Raw genomic sequence first — 16,665 nt, 5'->3', positions numbered from 1 at the left:
TTTTCAATTTATGTGAGAGTAACATTTGCCATACACGGCTAAATATTCAATAATGTTTTGAATATATACTGTAACCTTTTTACTCAGAACCTGTTTTTTTTGCCATCTATCTCACTAGCCACACCGTTTTTTTTGGTTTTATTGCACTGTTTCATGAAAACTCAAATTCTTTCTAAAATTAAAAGAAGCTAGAACATCAATAACATTAAGTTAATGCCACTTATTCAAAAACATCGAAAACACTACATAGTAGCCGAAGGAGGTGCTGTTTTAGCAACAAGCGGTTCAGTTAAATACGATACTAGTTTCCAGATTTCAAATAAAGTGTGTTAATCGAACCAGTTCCATTACATCTCATAATCACAAAAGTTATTATTCTATTGCTTTAGCCTCGGAGATGCCTCATAAACCCCATTTGATTAATACATTTTGCAAAAACACAACCGGCGTTAAGAGCAGTGCACCAGAAGGCTTTCAAACCCATCTAAAAGGCAGACTATATTAAATTAACCATGTATCGAGGTCGTTGGCCCTGTTTGGATATGGGCTCTCCTCTCTACATGCAGAACTGCTGTAACCACGAGAGTCTGGAGTGGTGAAACATGTGATTCCAGCTGACAAGGAAGTCATGCTCTTGAATAGCTCAATGGCATTAGCACACTTCTGAACACTGACCTTTTTCAGCAGATAAGAGAAGAGACCTAAAGAGATGCAGCTTTTGTTCTGGATCATTTTGTGGAACCAAATGGCGGGGGAGCTGTGGCGAGAATTGGGGCTCTAAGTATATAAAAGGCGAGACCTACTGCATTTTCAATGCTTGATATTTATTTCAGTTCCCAAAAGGCGATTTCCTTTGTTCTCCTTTGCCAGCTGGTGGAGTCCACTGTTCCTTTCATGAACAAACCGAAAACAGGCTGCAGGTCTGTTCTAATGCTTCCCCTCGAGGGGCTCGCTCCTTCGACGTGGCTTTTTGCCTTTACACGCTGAGAACGTGACTAATAATTCAGTGTAAACTCCCAAATACAAATATTGTGTACTTACCTTTCTTTTCACCAGTGTCAGGAGTAGTGCTGTTGGATTTTTTTTTTTCCCATTTGGAAAATTTGGAAAAATTCTCCATTTACAACATTCATAAAAGATGCATAGTTACCCAGCTTACCTTTGCAAAGTTTTTTGCACATTTTAAAATACGTTTTGCAGGTTGGACAATATATGCAAACTTCTCACGCAAGTACGCCTTTTGAAGAATTTTCTTTGCACATTGGTTTTGCACAGGGAAAGAACAATATGGCCCTCGTACTGACTCCTGCCGTCCAGAATCTGGAGCGCGAGTTTTTACCCAAATTTGGATTAATATTTGAGTAAAATAACTGCACCAAAACTGATTTTGCAGCACAAATTTGCCAAGTAAATTGTGGAGAAATGTGTGCAGGGAAATGACCATGTTCTCCATCTGCTCCAAATCCTTAATCCTACCTATATTGATATTTCGAAAACTTGACACAAGAAGACAAACAGTTTGAATGTGGGTGATTCAGTTGTGCGATCTAAAATTGGGAATGACCTCCAGGAACCATTCCGGAAGCAGAAGTGCTTTCCGAAAGCTGGAACACGGCTTGCCAGGAAGTACCAAGATGTGCTGCGAAGATGGGGGTGATGGAACAAACCATGATGGATGGTGGCAGGAAGTGAAGATCCCTACTTGTTTTTAATGGAAATAAATGGTTTTTACACTAGCTGAAGCAGGAAAACTAAGAATTCAGAGAGAAATACTCATAGCACGGCCCTTCCTTGCTGAACCTTAAGACACTCTTAAAAGAACAAGGCAACACGTTTGCACAACTAGAATGTAAACAAGGGACGGGAAGCCTGTGACTTATCTCTTGGCGGTAAGTTTTCCTTTTGGAGTTTGTGAGGGAACCAAGCAAAGCATCCTTTGAGCCTCTGTACATTATACTGTAATGTAATTCCACTAATATTGCGCTTCATACCCAGGATATGTGCCTGTACTATGTTTAGTACCTCACACTGAGACATGGGCCGGGGGAGGCGAAGCCGGACCTGAAAGGGGCCCGTGCCAAACGCCACCTGGAGCTGCCCCCCCACAAACTCGCGAAAAGGAGGCGACCAGATTAGTCACCACAAGCCAGCCCCCAGGCGCCTAATCCAGGCGAGAGGGGACACGCAGCTGGGGGGGTTCAAAATGGTTACAGGTGCAGCGTTGAGGTCACTGGACCCCTCAATCAAGACTGAGTCACTGTCGGTTTAGCTAGGGCACCGGAGTCATCGCTGCTGAGGAGCATCTCCGCGGGAAGAAGAGGTGCCGAGGACAACCAGAGGACCAACAGCAGCTGGAAGGAGGCTTGCCAGGGAACGACTGAGAACCGGTTACAACTGTGGTGGCGGTCTTTGCCTCATCTCCTAGGAAATCGCTGTGCCACGGATGCCATCTAGACGCCACGTAGAAATAAAGGAGCAACAAGCATTCTTGAAGACAATACTTACTGCCAGGATTACAGTGCAGAGAAGCAGTGAAAGAATCGGCATCGAGCGAAGCAAGTGGCAAGCGACAAAAAATTGCGCATGTCCAATTGGACCGGCAGGGGTGGTTTGAGCCAGCAGTAGCGACTGGTCGATAGGGCAAGGAGGGCAGGCCTCACAGGGGAACCCAGTGCTGACACCAGTCAGGATGAGAGCGGCACACTGAGATAGCAGGGTAGTATGCCTGGAACGGCTACCACACGAGGATCGGCCAGGCTTGCTGGGCCGCACCGCACTGGGGGTCGGTGCGGGCAGCAGTGCCCCCGAGCCCGGCGTTGAGATCGGATAAAGGAGGGCTGGGGATGGCAGGTCTGGGGATGGGCTGCGTGAATCCTAATCACGCGTACTGTGAGTAATTCCGGACAGATATCAGTCACTTAATCTCCCCGTGCCTACTAAACATGCGCGCCCGCCTCACTCTGAAAGCAACAAAAAAAACACAAGTTTGGCAGGGGAGGAGAAGGCAGCAGGGGTGGGGAAAGAGAAGGGGGCCTGTGCCTGTTTCCCTTGCGGGAGTGAGCAGGAACCATCTGTTAATTACAAACAGATGGTTTGAAAGCTCGCTCCCGCAAGGGAATCACCAAACGTGCACGCGTTGCCATTCAAAGCAATGCAATGCCTGCACATTTTTGCCTGAAAACCTGAATCGATTTCTAAAGGTCTCCTCCTATGCAGCCCTAAAAAGGGCTGTCAACTTGTCACCTGATGTTACAAAAGTCGAGCTTTCACATTTGAGAGAATGGGCTTCCCAGGACGGGCACGTCATTTCTCCATCTAACTTGGTGTGGGAAGCTTTAATGGGCACTAAGGTCTTTTCTCCTGTTTTAGCATTAGCGCCCTTTAAGAGCCAAATGCGAATTGTCTTCGCTCTTGTTTTTGATCATGTCCTTATCAACAGCTTCTAGTTTGCAGTAACCATCAGTATAAAACATTAAAAATAATAGGTAAAACATGGTACAAAACAGGGGCTAAATGTTTGCAGAAACTGCTGCCAATTTCTTAACCCGGAATTGATAGGACAACTGATGCCTGCGCATGCGGTCTTTGTGTAGGGAGTTTTGACACCAGATAATATCCCCAATATCTCAATCACCCCATGGATACCAATGCATGCCTTTTTTTAGGGTTCTTTCAACCTTTCAGCGCAGACCCCTCCAACACACCGATTCACAGACAATCTCTTACTGTCACAACCTGAAGGTTTTAATAGGCCAAAGTCTACAATACAGTGTCACCTTCACTCTGAACCTCTGTGGCTCTTCCCCGCATGGAAGCATCCTATTACTTACCAAACTAAACAGATAATTATGTTGTAGGAATATCTCCCTTCTATCACCTTATTTCTGATTCCACATGATAGTCTGTAGACAAGCCGTCAGGTGAAAGAAGCATGCCCTGAAAACACAAAGGAGAAACACAGAAGTCCTATATCATAACAGGCCACAGCATAAGGCGAGTGCAGTGCAGTCCACGTTTGTCAAAAGCCACTACAAGAGTGGAAGGAGGGCGTGTTATATTAAGGCAATACTGGCCATTACTGTTATGTTACGTGCATTTGTATGGTGCATAACTCACCCGGGAGGGAATCCTGGCACTGAAGCAGGAGATGTGTGACCCGAGCCAGGGTTGGGGCCAGGTGAGGAGCCAGGATTCAGTTTCATGCAGAATCCACGATCTGAGTGGGAGGCCTCGATAGGCAGGGGAAGGTTTTTCCAGTCTTTAGGAGCGAGGTAGGGGAATGTACGACTGCTTCCCTGATAGTACAAGTGCTAGAAGAAGGGCAGAAGGGAGTGCATTGTTTGATAAAAGCTTTTGCTGACCTTCACTTGCTAATAGACGGGTGGAAGGGGGTCATTATTAAATATAATGCATTGCTGACCTTCATTTGCTAATAGAAGGGCAGAAGGGGTGGGGCATTCTTAAATAAAATGCATTGCTGACCTTCACTCGCTAATAGAAGGGCCGAAGGGTCGGGGCATTGTTAAACAAAATGCATTGCTGACCTTCACTTGCTAATAGAAGGGCAAACGTGGGATCATTGTTAAATAAAATGTGTGGCAAAAGTGGGATCATTGTTAAATATAATATGTTGCTGACCTTCACTTGCTAGTACAAGTGCGGAAGGGGGTTATCATTTAACCCGATCGCTGCTTCTGTCGGCCAACGGCCTTCGCGAGCACTACCTCCATAGTGCTGCGCATGTCCGTTGGCAGACGCGGCCCAGCCCGCTTAATCGCTTAATTGAACGCTCTGCACCGGCGTGGAATGTTTGAAGCAGCAAACGGGTTAATAAAAACTATTGCTGGCCTTCACTTGCTAGGAGAAGAGTGGAAGGGGAGGTTATTGTTTAATAAAAAGCCATCGCTGACCTTCACTTGTTAGTTCGTGGGGTGTAGGGGAGGCTATTGTTTAATAGCAGACACTGACCATTACTCATTATTAAAAAGGTATAAGGGGAGGGTAATGTTTCTTACAAGACATCGCCGGCCATCACTTGGTCCAGGATGGAAGGTGAGGGCACATCGCTAGCCCTCAATTACAAGCACAGGGGCAGAACGGGATAGCATTGTATAATTAAAGACACTGCTGGCCCTCACTTGCTAGAACCAGGGCAGAAGGACAGGCCATTTTTTTTATTAAAAAACACCTCTGGAATCAATTGCTAATCCAAAGACGGAAGGAGAAGGCATCATTTAATAAAAGGGTTTGCTGGCTACCACTTGATAGTAGAGCGGCATTAGGGGAGGATTTTGTTCAACAAAACACATCGCTGACCATAACATGCTTGTACTAATGTAGAATAGGAGGTGATTGTTTAATAAAGCAGATTGCTGATTGATTAATTAAAGCTGCTACTGACCATCACTAGCTATTACAGGGGTGACAAGGAGGGTATTATTATTTCCTAGTAGACTTTGCTGACCATCACATCTGCCCTTTTTTTATATCATTCTACAGAGGGAGTCTTGACGCTCCGAGCAAAGCCCCCCACCGAAGAGGAGTTCATAGACTGCTTCCAGAAGACCAAGCTAGCTCTCAACCTCTTGGTAAGAAAGAAACTCAACTAAGTGTGTTGATTAAATGGTAGTCACTTGATGCAAAGCGGCCATGTGAAAGCTGCAGCACTGCCTGGAATTAACTGTTAGTGCTCGGCCAAGCTTGCTGGCAGAGTGTTGATCTCTCAATAAATTACAATATTATTGACAGTATAGTTAAACTTGGTTACTTTTGAATATTTTGGAAACCGATTGAGTTTTGAATTTAGTTTGACGTGGATGGGGATAAGGTGTTGGCTCTGGGGACGGGAAGAATGGATGGAAAACAGCCAGTGGACGTCCAGAGACATTGGGATGCAGGGATGTAAGGAGAGGGATTCTGCAGTTCCAAGTGAGAAGTTACATTGAGGAATAGGCGAGAAAGGATTGGACACAGAGTTGAACCGGAGGAGAGGCACACAGGGATGAAATGTTCTGTCATGGCTGTGATGTGCTGCGCCAACTTGTAAAGCAACAACAATTAAAGATTTTCAGGTGCCATTCTTGAATGGTGAAGCAGCACTAAGGGGACACAGGTTTCATGTAGGTCGAAGACTTTTACACACTCTGGTTTTCAGGTGCTATATGGTGGAGGCATATAATATCCTAGCATCTAGAAACAATCTAATTCAAGTTGTTCTAGTCAGTGAAGGGAGCGTGCATAAGAAATTATATTTGTAGTAGGTATCTTCTAAATGGAGTTAGGTCAGGGTTGAAAGTGACTATTCCCGAGCATACTTTGTGCTCTATGATGCCTCTGTCCTGGGTCTCTTGCTTGGGTCCTTGCACCACAGCACATCGAGAAACATGGCAATGTATCTTCACTCACTGTAGGTTCTATTTTCCCTGCTCTGTCTTGATCCACACTCTGTTTTGGAGAAGTTGCATAAAACCACAACACTTGTAACTTCAGGCTCAGGGGGAAGTGGACTATGTGGTTAGCTGTTATTACAGCAGTGCGAGCACAGACATTGAGTTCAGGTGTTGACACAACTGCTGTGCCTGGAAATGCTTCTCTTACCACTAAAGGGAACCACGATTGTGAAAATGATGGGTCAGAGCAGCTTAACAGGGGCATGAAAATCCCCTGAAAGGAGCAGAACCATCCACACAGTCAGTTAAGTCAGTGCACAAGTGCAGACAACCCCTGTCTGGGGGAGGATTCACTCTGGCAGTAGAAGAGAAATCGATTATTTTCTCATTTGCAGTGCAGATGTTGATCTGGAGCTGCTGGGGACTACATGAGGGCATGTGTGGGGCAATTTACTAATTTTAATAATTCTATTGATCTTTGGAGGCTATTTCATTAGAGGAAAGAGGGGTTCCTCTATGAGGGCTCTAGCAAAGACAAGAGTCCCCACAACTGATGGCTCTGTACACATAATTCGTTTGAGCCCCTGGCAGGACTCAGGGTTCTTGGAAGTTGAACAGTGAAAGAGGTCCAGCATGTTGATGTTGGAGGACAGAACTTGTATGAGGTAAAAAATCCAGGTAAGTGTATTCACTGCAGGATAAAGATTAGAATGTATTTTCGAGTTTCCAACTACTGTCACGATTCCATAAAGAAAAGAGTTCAGACTCCTCCCATGAAGACTCTGTTCCACGTTGGTAGGGAGACCCAGGAGGCAGGTAAGTACAGGAATAGGTTCTGTATTCAAGAACAAGTTACAGATTAAGGGACCCCACCAGGAGAGCGGGTGTAAACACCGGCTGACAGGGAGGGCACACTCAGACTAATGTCATCGCACAATCTACATGACTCACACCATTCTACACCAACCAAGAACAGAAGTCACACCAGGTTAGAACACAAGTTAGGATACCACATATTTTCCCCCTCACAAAGAACAGCAACACTACAAATTACTGGTACACATGAGAACATAAGAAACAGCACTCATAATAGCCACAGTAAAAGAACACAACCTATTTGACTTATAATACACACATGGCCCTGAAACAATAAAAATGATATAGATCCTTCTGATCCATGCACACACTGTACAAGAAATAAGCTAAACACGAAACACTACCATACACAACTTCACACAGGGCAAATGGCAGCACACACAAGCTCATACACGCCCTCACACATGGAACTAAACTGCACACCCTTACAGGGCACACAACAACTAACCTAAAACCAATAATATGCATTGGCATCACACCCAGTGGAGTATGTACTCTCCAGCAAACTACACATAGGAGTACAACCCAGTGGAGTATGAATACTCTGTGCAAAGAGGACATTATTTTTCAACCTTGTGAAGTATACACCTGCCACAGAATCAGCACATGGGAATAATCCTAGTGGATTAAGCACACTTCACACAACAGCACACAGCCCTCACCCCCTGCGAAGTACAAACTCTCCGTGAAAATAGCATCCAGTTATTTTTCCCAGTGGAGTTCATATCCTCCACGCACACAGCACATGGGCACTCAATCGAGTTGAGTACACAGACTCCACACAAACAACACTGGACACACAACTCAGTAGATTACACAGCCTCCATACTAACAGAACACAGGACTTTAACTAAATGGATTACCCACCCTCCACGTAAACAGCACACAGGCCTTCAACCCTTTAGACAGTAGCGGCCCGTGGTGGGAGTGCTGCCGGGCACTGACGTTGGAGGGGAGGGGTAGGGTGGGGGGTAGTAAACTACGGATTACAGCCGATTACAGGTAAGTAAACATATAAATAAATAAAACGAATTTTGTTGCGCGCGCTGCATCGCCAAAAGTGGTGCAGCATGTGCAACGAAATTCGTTCTATAACACCCATGGATGCCAACCCCATCTTCAGTAGAATTAATTAGAATAAACCCATGTATAAGCACAACATTCGTATACTTCAACAGTAGGGAAAGGTCAGCACCAGCTGTACTTTACCTTCTGCATTGATTCCTATAAACTACCTGATGCATCAGAATTCAAAAATGCATAAACACTTCGTTAACATATAATATAAATGAGAACCAACATCTTTGCAAGGCGCTTAGACGCCCATAAACGATTTGCGTGCTCAATAAGATATATATGAAAGTAAAGCGGCTGTAGCTGGTCCCACAATTCCAAGAATCCCAGCCTGACAATTAATCTATGTCATTTAATTAATGTTAACAGGCACTGTGCACGACGTAGAAAAAGAAAAAAGTGAAAGGCTTAACACAGGCTTCATTAAATTCTGTGAATCAGACCTATTCTCTCTAATGGCAGGCAGTTTCTGAAACAACACAAACAATCTGGAATGGATGGGATGGATCGGAAAGATCACAAAAAGTACGCTGCCCTGGGAGGGAGCTCGGTTTCGGGAGCCACACAGGTTTAAGGGGTTCGAGACCTGGGATATCCTGGGGAACTCTACAGTGGGGGAAATCATCGAACACGGGAAACTCAAAACATGGGCAAAAATCAAGCAAGAGTACGGCATGCACAACTCGCAATTTCTTAAATGTACACAACTGCGCCATGCTTGGCAGGCAGAGAAGCGCTGTAAGGCAGACTCTTGCAAGAAGAGTTGACGCATAAAGCGATATCCTTCACATATAAGCTCATTAATATTAAGACTTCGCTTTATTCAGCTCAAGGTTTTACACCACATTTATTATGACAGCGACAGGCTGCACAAGATGGGAAGGACGGAGTCTCCTTCCTGTTTAAATTGCATAATGGCCAAAGGTGACTTTTTCCACACAGTATGGTCATGTCCTGAGATACAGTTGTATTGGACACATGTATTCGAAGTAATGGATGCAGCCCTGGGGTGACACTGCCGATGGACCCCAAGTTCGCGATACTTGGGAAATCAAGTGAGGTTGACATCACCAGAACACAGCTACTTTTCACCTCCTTCGGAATGATGGTCGCCGAGAGGGATATAGATAGGAAGTGGGGGTTGCCGACACGCCGACCATTCAGGAATGGCCAAGGGGGATGGATATATATATATGACGGCTGAACAAACCACATATCGTAGCAGAGGATGCCCAAATTAATTTTTCTAAAATCTGGGGCCCATGGAGGACATACTTTGGACTTGACATGGGCGACGACACACAACCAACCATTACACAGAACATGCAAGGGACGTTGACGTGACACCCAAGTACACACTGCCCGGGCGGCCTTCAAGGTGATTTACATAAACCAAGGGGGAGGTGTGGGGATGGGCATGCCGCCTTACCCACACTATGAAAGAGTACCCACAGATCCCAACCTTAATACAGCCTCTTTCTGGGCCCGGAATGCAACTTAGGACATAAAGCTCCTGTTAATATAATCATGCAAAACCCATCCAATAAAACGATGTGGTTTCAACAATGTTGATTAGTATGCACCTTAAAGGTGTGATTGTGCAGGAAATATTTTTACCAGGATAAAACAGTATTCCCAATCCTTCTAGTATTTGTTTGAGCATAGCGTGATTCACAGTATAAGATCCAGGTCTGAGACCTAGCAAAATGCTGACACACCTCCCCATATCCTGCACCTTGCAAGCACAATGCCACCCACAATGCACAGGGGAAAACCTTCACATCCAGATACACTCATAATGTCACCCAAGTGCCCCTACCAGACTGATCTGTCTTCCACACCTGAACCACCCCAAAATTGTCCTGACATCTCAACACCAAATCCCTATCTACACCTTGAAACCAACCATTTCTGTAACCTAAAATGCCCCAAAACACAACTAGACTTTATTCACCGAAAACTGAAGTGTCTCCCACTCATCTCTATATACACGCAGTAATATGTCAATAACTTATCTCAATATATGCTGCGTGATGGGGTGCCACACCCTCTCCCCAGTGCCTATCTCTCTCGACCATCCCTCCAAAATATGATTCCCCATCTCCCCGCCGATGGCTTATAATCCCACAGCAATTTATTGAAAAATGCCACACCTTTCAATTTACCAGCTATAGTAATGCCTGATCAGCCCTTTTAATCAATTAAATAATAAAATGTACCACTTCATCCCGATTGGCCGTACCTCCATCAGTACCGTCCCTGACTGCACAATCTTGTCCCTCACCCGCCCATATGCCTTCCAAGTCGATCCCAACAATGAGATGAGAATAAACTGCATCACGCGCTGTCACCTACCGCCCACAAATGAACTGGAATCACAGTCTTCATCTCGTCTGCCTCTGGTGCAAGCCCAGGGATCCTTCTCCACTGGAATCGAGGAGGAGCGGTGGGATTTTTATTATGCACTCCAGGGATGTGTCGCGCAAACAATCTAGAACAAAATCCCATAACAATTGTCACACCTTTAGTTTCCGTGCCAACTGCCGATTGGCAATGTTCACCACCAACATTTTGACCATGTTGAACAAAACTGTTTTGTTAGCAACGTGTCGAACGACAAACATAATGCCACCAATAAAGGAAAGAACTCGAGGAAAACAATAATCCACCCTCTCAGCTTCCATGTCCCTGGCCACTCTTATGCACACCACCGACCCTGCCAGAAAAGATCGAGACTGCAGCCCCCTGTGGCATCAGAAAACATCTCAATATACCACTCCATCTGCTCAACATGTTATCAATGAACAAACCAAGATTAAGCATATGCACCACCTAGGGAAATGAGGATTCCAATACCACTTCCAGGGATTCAGAAATGATTTTTTATAAGAGCTTTACCCAAGAAAACGTTTGTCCTATTTCAGGGACTAATAAAACCGTCTGTATTTTTCTTTTGCAGGCTAGATTAAGAAAACACATCCTGAACCCAAGTAGTGCAGAATTGGTGCACTTCCTGTTTGGGCCACTTGAACTGGTAAATACTTCATAATTCCTTTGAATTTGCCACATCGTGATGCTGCTTACCTTGATTCCAATGACTTAATATTCAATATAAACCATTTTTCATAGGTGTAAATATACTCTTTGTAAGATAACATTGCGTGCAATGGAGCAGAAAGGTGTAGATGTAAAGACAGACATACCTTGCGTACTCGCCCCCTCAATTCTACCTTAGAAGATATAGACAGACAAACTAAGAGGGAGGCATGTGAGCATGGCACTGAATAGATGCAAGGATGGCAGCTAGACAGAAGTGAGGGAGAACTTGTCATGGAAGCAATCAATGTATTAACTTTTGAAGATATTAAAGTGATTTAAAATAATCAGAACACATGCTGTGAATTATGCATCTGCAAATGAGGGTGGGAGAAGCCTGTATCCTGCAATTGTTGTTCCTTTCTAAAATGTGAAATGTGCATTCCTGGGACATGGAGTGTAAATGTTAGATGTAACTCAGTGGAACATGGGCCAGTCACTCTGCCATTGTGCTCTACCCTTAGATCGTGCAGAGCACCGGAGGGCCAGAAGTGGCCCGGTCTGTTCGGTGCCCTCTACTCTCCAAAGAAGCCACTGACTTCCTGAAGGGACATCTGACGCCGAAAGAGATGACCCTTTGGGAGTCCCTGGGAGAGTCATGGACACGATCCAGGTAGGAGTAAAAGGAAGACACTTTTCTAAGAACCCTTATTGGGGTTTCATGATGCTGGAGAAAAATGTGCTGTACTTGTTGAAAGGAATGCCAATTAGCCTTTTTTCTAATATGTTTGCTTTATATTATGCTTTCAAAATGAGTTTGTTATTACAGTTCATCTCTGATCTGATTGTTTGGAATATTTATTTTGAGGGGCTCATTTAAGAGAAAGAGAGTCATCATTTCTCGCATTCTGCACAATTTGGGGTACTTGATTTACTTTCTAGGCTGACGTGGGTTGGTTTTGTCTATTGATTGTGTCCATTACCAGATGATCTGATACATTACACAATCAAGAAGATTGCTAAGCAATCAAATGTCAATCGTGAATCCTTTGTCACTTGAGTGTCTAAGCCCTTCATAGTGAGGGGATCTCTAGGAAATTCCCATCGTTGGTAAACCTTCTTGTAGCTCTGAAGCCCTGAAGCCAAGCTTGTCAATATATAATGAGATACTGTAACCAATACCGTTTATCATGCAACGCTTTTGAGTGTGGGGAGTTTAACCATTCTGGGTTTTTAGCAAGATGCTTCAGGCCATACACCTCAATGATGAGAGTGTACGCTTGGTTGAGTAGATCCTATGTGATGCATTAATGTTAAAGCACCAGGATTTCAGATGTTTCACATTAATGCCAAACATGGCAACTTATGAGCAAACCTCCCTGTTTTCCTGGGTAAACACTACAGTAAATTTGCATCACTAGCACCATGTTAGGGGGTGGAACCTGTATTAGACTGCATTAACAAAACCTTTCAAAGCAATGAATGCAATACAGACAAAGGATTTGAGGTTCAAGTTAAACAGTATGGGCGATGCTTCACAATGGAGTCTGCCCCAACCCCCGCTCTCCACTTGGCGACTACCCAGAGATTGTCTGTATGACCCAGTTTTTAAGAAAACTCAGGAAGAATACATACTGAACTATTTCCGGTAAAACACCGGCATGGCTGCCTTTCGTGAAGGGAATGGAGTGCATTTAAAGTCATCATACATGGTACATGCATCCAACACATCACAGGGGTCCATCAGGTCCTTGAGTACCACATACAAACTACAGAGCAAACACTGGCAGCACTCACACGAGAAGCAGACTTAGGCAAGGCCATGCCAGCCCAAATCCCTGACGCAAAACCGCATATGCAGAGGCACTAGCGAGCCCCCGTCTATATAAATTTAAAGCGTACGCAGCTCGGGTACACAAAGAGGGTGACACAGCGGGCGCACTACTGGCATGGATAGTAAAACAAGACTCAACCCTCCCTCCAATTGCGACCATCTGCATTGACCCAGCCACTCTTCTCCACTTCCAGGTCTCCATTCTGGAAGCCTTCCAGAGGCACTACACACAATTGTATGCAAGCCCCATTACAGAGAACGCAGAAGGCCTCGCCCAATTCCTGCCCAAACGCCTGCCCCGTATAGCACGGGGGGACCGACGGGACCTTGACAAGCCCATCGACGTGACGGAGATCAAACAGGCGATGCAAGCGTTGGCCACCTGTAAGGCCCCTGGACTGGAAGGCCTCCCACTGGAGTTCTTCCGCGCCTTTGTGCCCCAACTGGTACCTCAACTGGTGTCACAATTCCAGGCGGCCTTAGGCGACGGCGCCTTATCACAATCCATGTGTGAGTCGGTCATAGTGTCCCTCCGCAAACCAGATAGAGATCCCACCAACTGGGTTCTTATCAGCCTATAGCCCTGTTGCCCGCAGACTATTAAGTCTATAAGAAGATTCTGGCAGACCGGTATGCCACGGTCCTCCCAAAATTGATCCACTCCAATCAAAATGGGTTCGTGCCAGGCAGAAACTCCTCCTACAACATTCGGCGACTGTTCCATGTCCAGGATGACATACAGGATCACTTTCCCTGGGCGGTGTGTTTGGCCTTGGACCTGGAAAAATCTTTTGACACCCTCTCATGGCCGTATTTGTTTCATGTCCTGCGATGTATGGGAGTGGGGCCCCGTCTTCGGGCATGCACTAAGTTAATATATTCCACACTCACCCCCAGAGTGCGATCAGCCCCGTTCCCGGTACGTAGAGGTACCCGTCAGGGATGACAACTCTCCCCCTTACTCTTCGCCATGGCGATGGAACCTTTGGCGATCCACCTTCGCACGTGGGTGAGAGCTGGGGCATCCCAATTGCTGACTCCATTCATGTGGTTTCAATGTACGCAGATGCGTGCTCATCTATGTCCGCGACATTATGGCAGACCTTTCGCCTATATTGCACATACTACAGGACTTTGAGGCAGTAGCTGGACTGAAAGTGAATTGGTCCAAATCAACCATATACCCCCTAGTGCAAGACTTACCCCCAGGTCCAATAAGACTGGGTGACATCAATATCTCATGGAGCCCCCAGGCGGTTCGATACCTTAGAGTCCAGCTGTATCACGCGCAGGATATCTACGAGGGCAACTATGGCAGAGCAATGGCCAGCATTAGATCCTCCATACATTTTTGGAAAGATCTCCCCGTGGCTGTCACAGGAAAAATTGCAGTCGCCAAGATGATCCTCATTCCGCAGTTATTATACTATTTCTCTAACCTCCTGGTGGTCCCCCCCGCTCCTTCTTTAGCCAACTTGACGCCCTCCTTGGGCCCCTTATATGGGGATCAGGACGCAGGCGTATTGCCCTCGCCTCACCAAGCTACAGTTACCCCTTGACCAGGGGGGACTGGCTGCCCCGTCCTTTGAGGCATACTTTCTAGCAGTTCAGCTGCAGTGGGTGTTACATTGGACTACGGGCAAGGCGCTGGGGGAATTGCACACAACAGCTGGGCAAGTCCAGACCCCATTCATCAACCGATTGCTACTACCAAGGGCAGCGCCACCTCTGACCAGACTGTTCCAGGTAACAGTGGTGCACGCCTGTCTGACACGCATACGCAGAATGAACCATATGGCGCCATTGTACTCCCCTCTCCTGCCGCTGTTGGGGTTCCCCAAAGGTCAGGCACACTATACGGAGCGGATGCTCCACATATGGACAGAACACTCACTGACGGACGCAGGAACACTGTACCTCAACGGACAGCTGCAATCCTTCGCGACACTTATGGACAAATTCGACCTCCCCAGAGGACAATTCCTTCTACATAGACAGCTGCTTGCAGACTGCTGCAAGTTGTGGCACACGATCAACACAGAACCCCTTACACACCCGGTAATCCATGTACTATTGCAGATGGGCCCAGGGTGCCACCTAGCCACTTGGATATATAGAGCCATACAGAGCCTTAAGCCACCCACTCTTGCACACCTTTGGGAGAAATGGGAAATGGAGTTTCACAGACCACTTCACGACAAGGAATGTGCTCTCCTTCAAATTCCCCAAAAGAGTGTCCCGCAACTATCGGTTTAAAAACCTAAAACTACATATTTTACATTGGGCATACCTCACCCCTGAAAAACTACAGCATTATTTCCCAGATAGCTCCTTCACATGTCCCAGATGCCCAGAACCCAGTGCCTCATTCCAACACATGCTTTGGGATTGTCCAACGCTCCAACCTTATTGGAACACTATTCACACCACCCTCTGGACAGTAACAGGACTCCCAGACCTGCACACATGGGAGGGTAGCGCACTTGGCATTTGCAAATGTCGCAAGACTAGGAAGGTGGAGATACGCTTTTCGTCCTTGGTGCTTCTACTGGCTAAGCGGTGCATTACTATGCACTAGAAAGCACCGGGGGTCCCCTCCAGCGGCATGGGTGGGAGCAGTCAAGAAGTGGTGCGCAGCAGAAGAAGAGGTACTCCGCGCGGAGGAAGTTAGGGGAGCCCGTAAGCACCCTATCGCTCTGCCATGGGCCATGTTACTCCACTCTTTCATGCAGGAAACATCGACTGCGTCGGGGTCCCAGGCTACCCGATCCCCAGTGGTACACACAATACCTGTGGCAACGCGGGCTGATTCTTAAAGGGGCTAGGTGCTCGATAGGTCACAGCAGACAGCTATGAGTGAGCCATAGATGCATTACCTAATGCTTAATTCTCCAGACTCCCCTCCCCCCCCCCCTCCTGCAGGTGCCTAACTAGACACCATGCGAGGCTGCCATACACAGTTTCTGTCATTCCTGGCAAATAACAACCCCTATCACATAGGGATAACCACGAGAGTGAACACCACATCCCAGCATAACACACAGGCCACCTTACATGAACGCTGACATTGCCTCGCCATTCGTTCCACAGTAACCCCACTAAATTGGGACTACGAGGGAGACCATATGACACAATGTTATCCAACCTCATGTAAGGATGTAAAATGAATGTGATACATCTTCTTGTATTACTCTCACTGATATAGATGTGATGTAGTTAATCAAAGAAAATGCCAATACAAATTATTGTTTTAAAAAAAATGGGCGATGTTTCACAAATTGTGCAGAAGATGATGAGAGAGAAACATCTATCCCTTACTGGGTCGAAGCTATTGTAAGAAGGAAAGTCTGGTGGGGGCTCCTTTTTGCCCTAAGAGCCCAAATATTTGCAAACTCCTGTGACATATACATATTTAAGTCTCCTAATTGTAGGTTGAAACTGCAGTAGAACTGATTA

At 46.0% G+C, this 16,665-nt stretch overlaps 1 protein-coding gene across 1 annotated transcript in view; it reads left to right on the top strand.

Annotated features, from left to right (window-relative positions):
- The window catches only part of EPS8L2 (EPS8 signaling adaptor L2), a 391,990-nt gene that overhangs the window by 335,251 nt on the left and 40,074 nt on the right, over positions 1-16,665 (top strand). The window contains exons 11-13 of the mRNA XM_086957771.1: positions 5,500-5,588; positions 11,299-11,373; positions 11,900-12,048. Of these exons, the coding sequence (XP_086813897.1) occupies positions 5,500-5,588; positions 11,299-11,373; positions 11,900-12,048 (313 nt within the window). The remainder of the gene's footprint in view (positions 1-5,499; positions 5,589-11,298; positions 11,374-11,899; positions 12,049-16,665) is intronic.

This window comes from Lissotriton vulgaris, chromosome 2_1 (assembly GCF_964263255.1).
Source record: "Lissotriton vulgaris chromosome 2_1, aLisVul1.2, whole genome shotgun sequence".
Lineage (NCBI taxonomy): Eukaryota > Metazoa > Chordata > Amphibia > Caudata > Salamandridae > Lissotriton > Lissotriton vulgaris.
The sequence above is the reverse complement of the archived record's forward strand: the minus strand, read 5'-3'. Positions and strand labels throughout refer to the sequence as shown.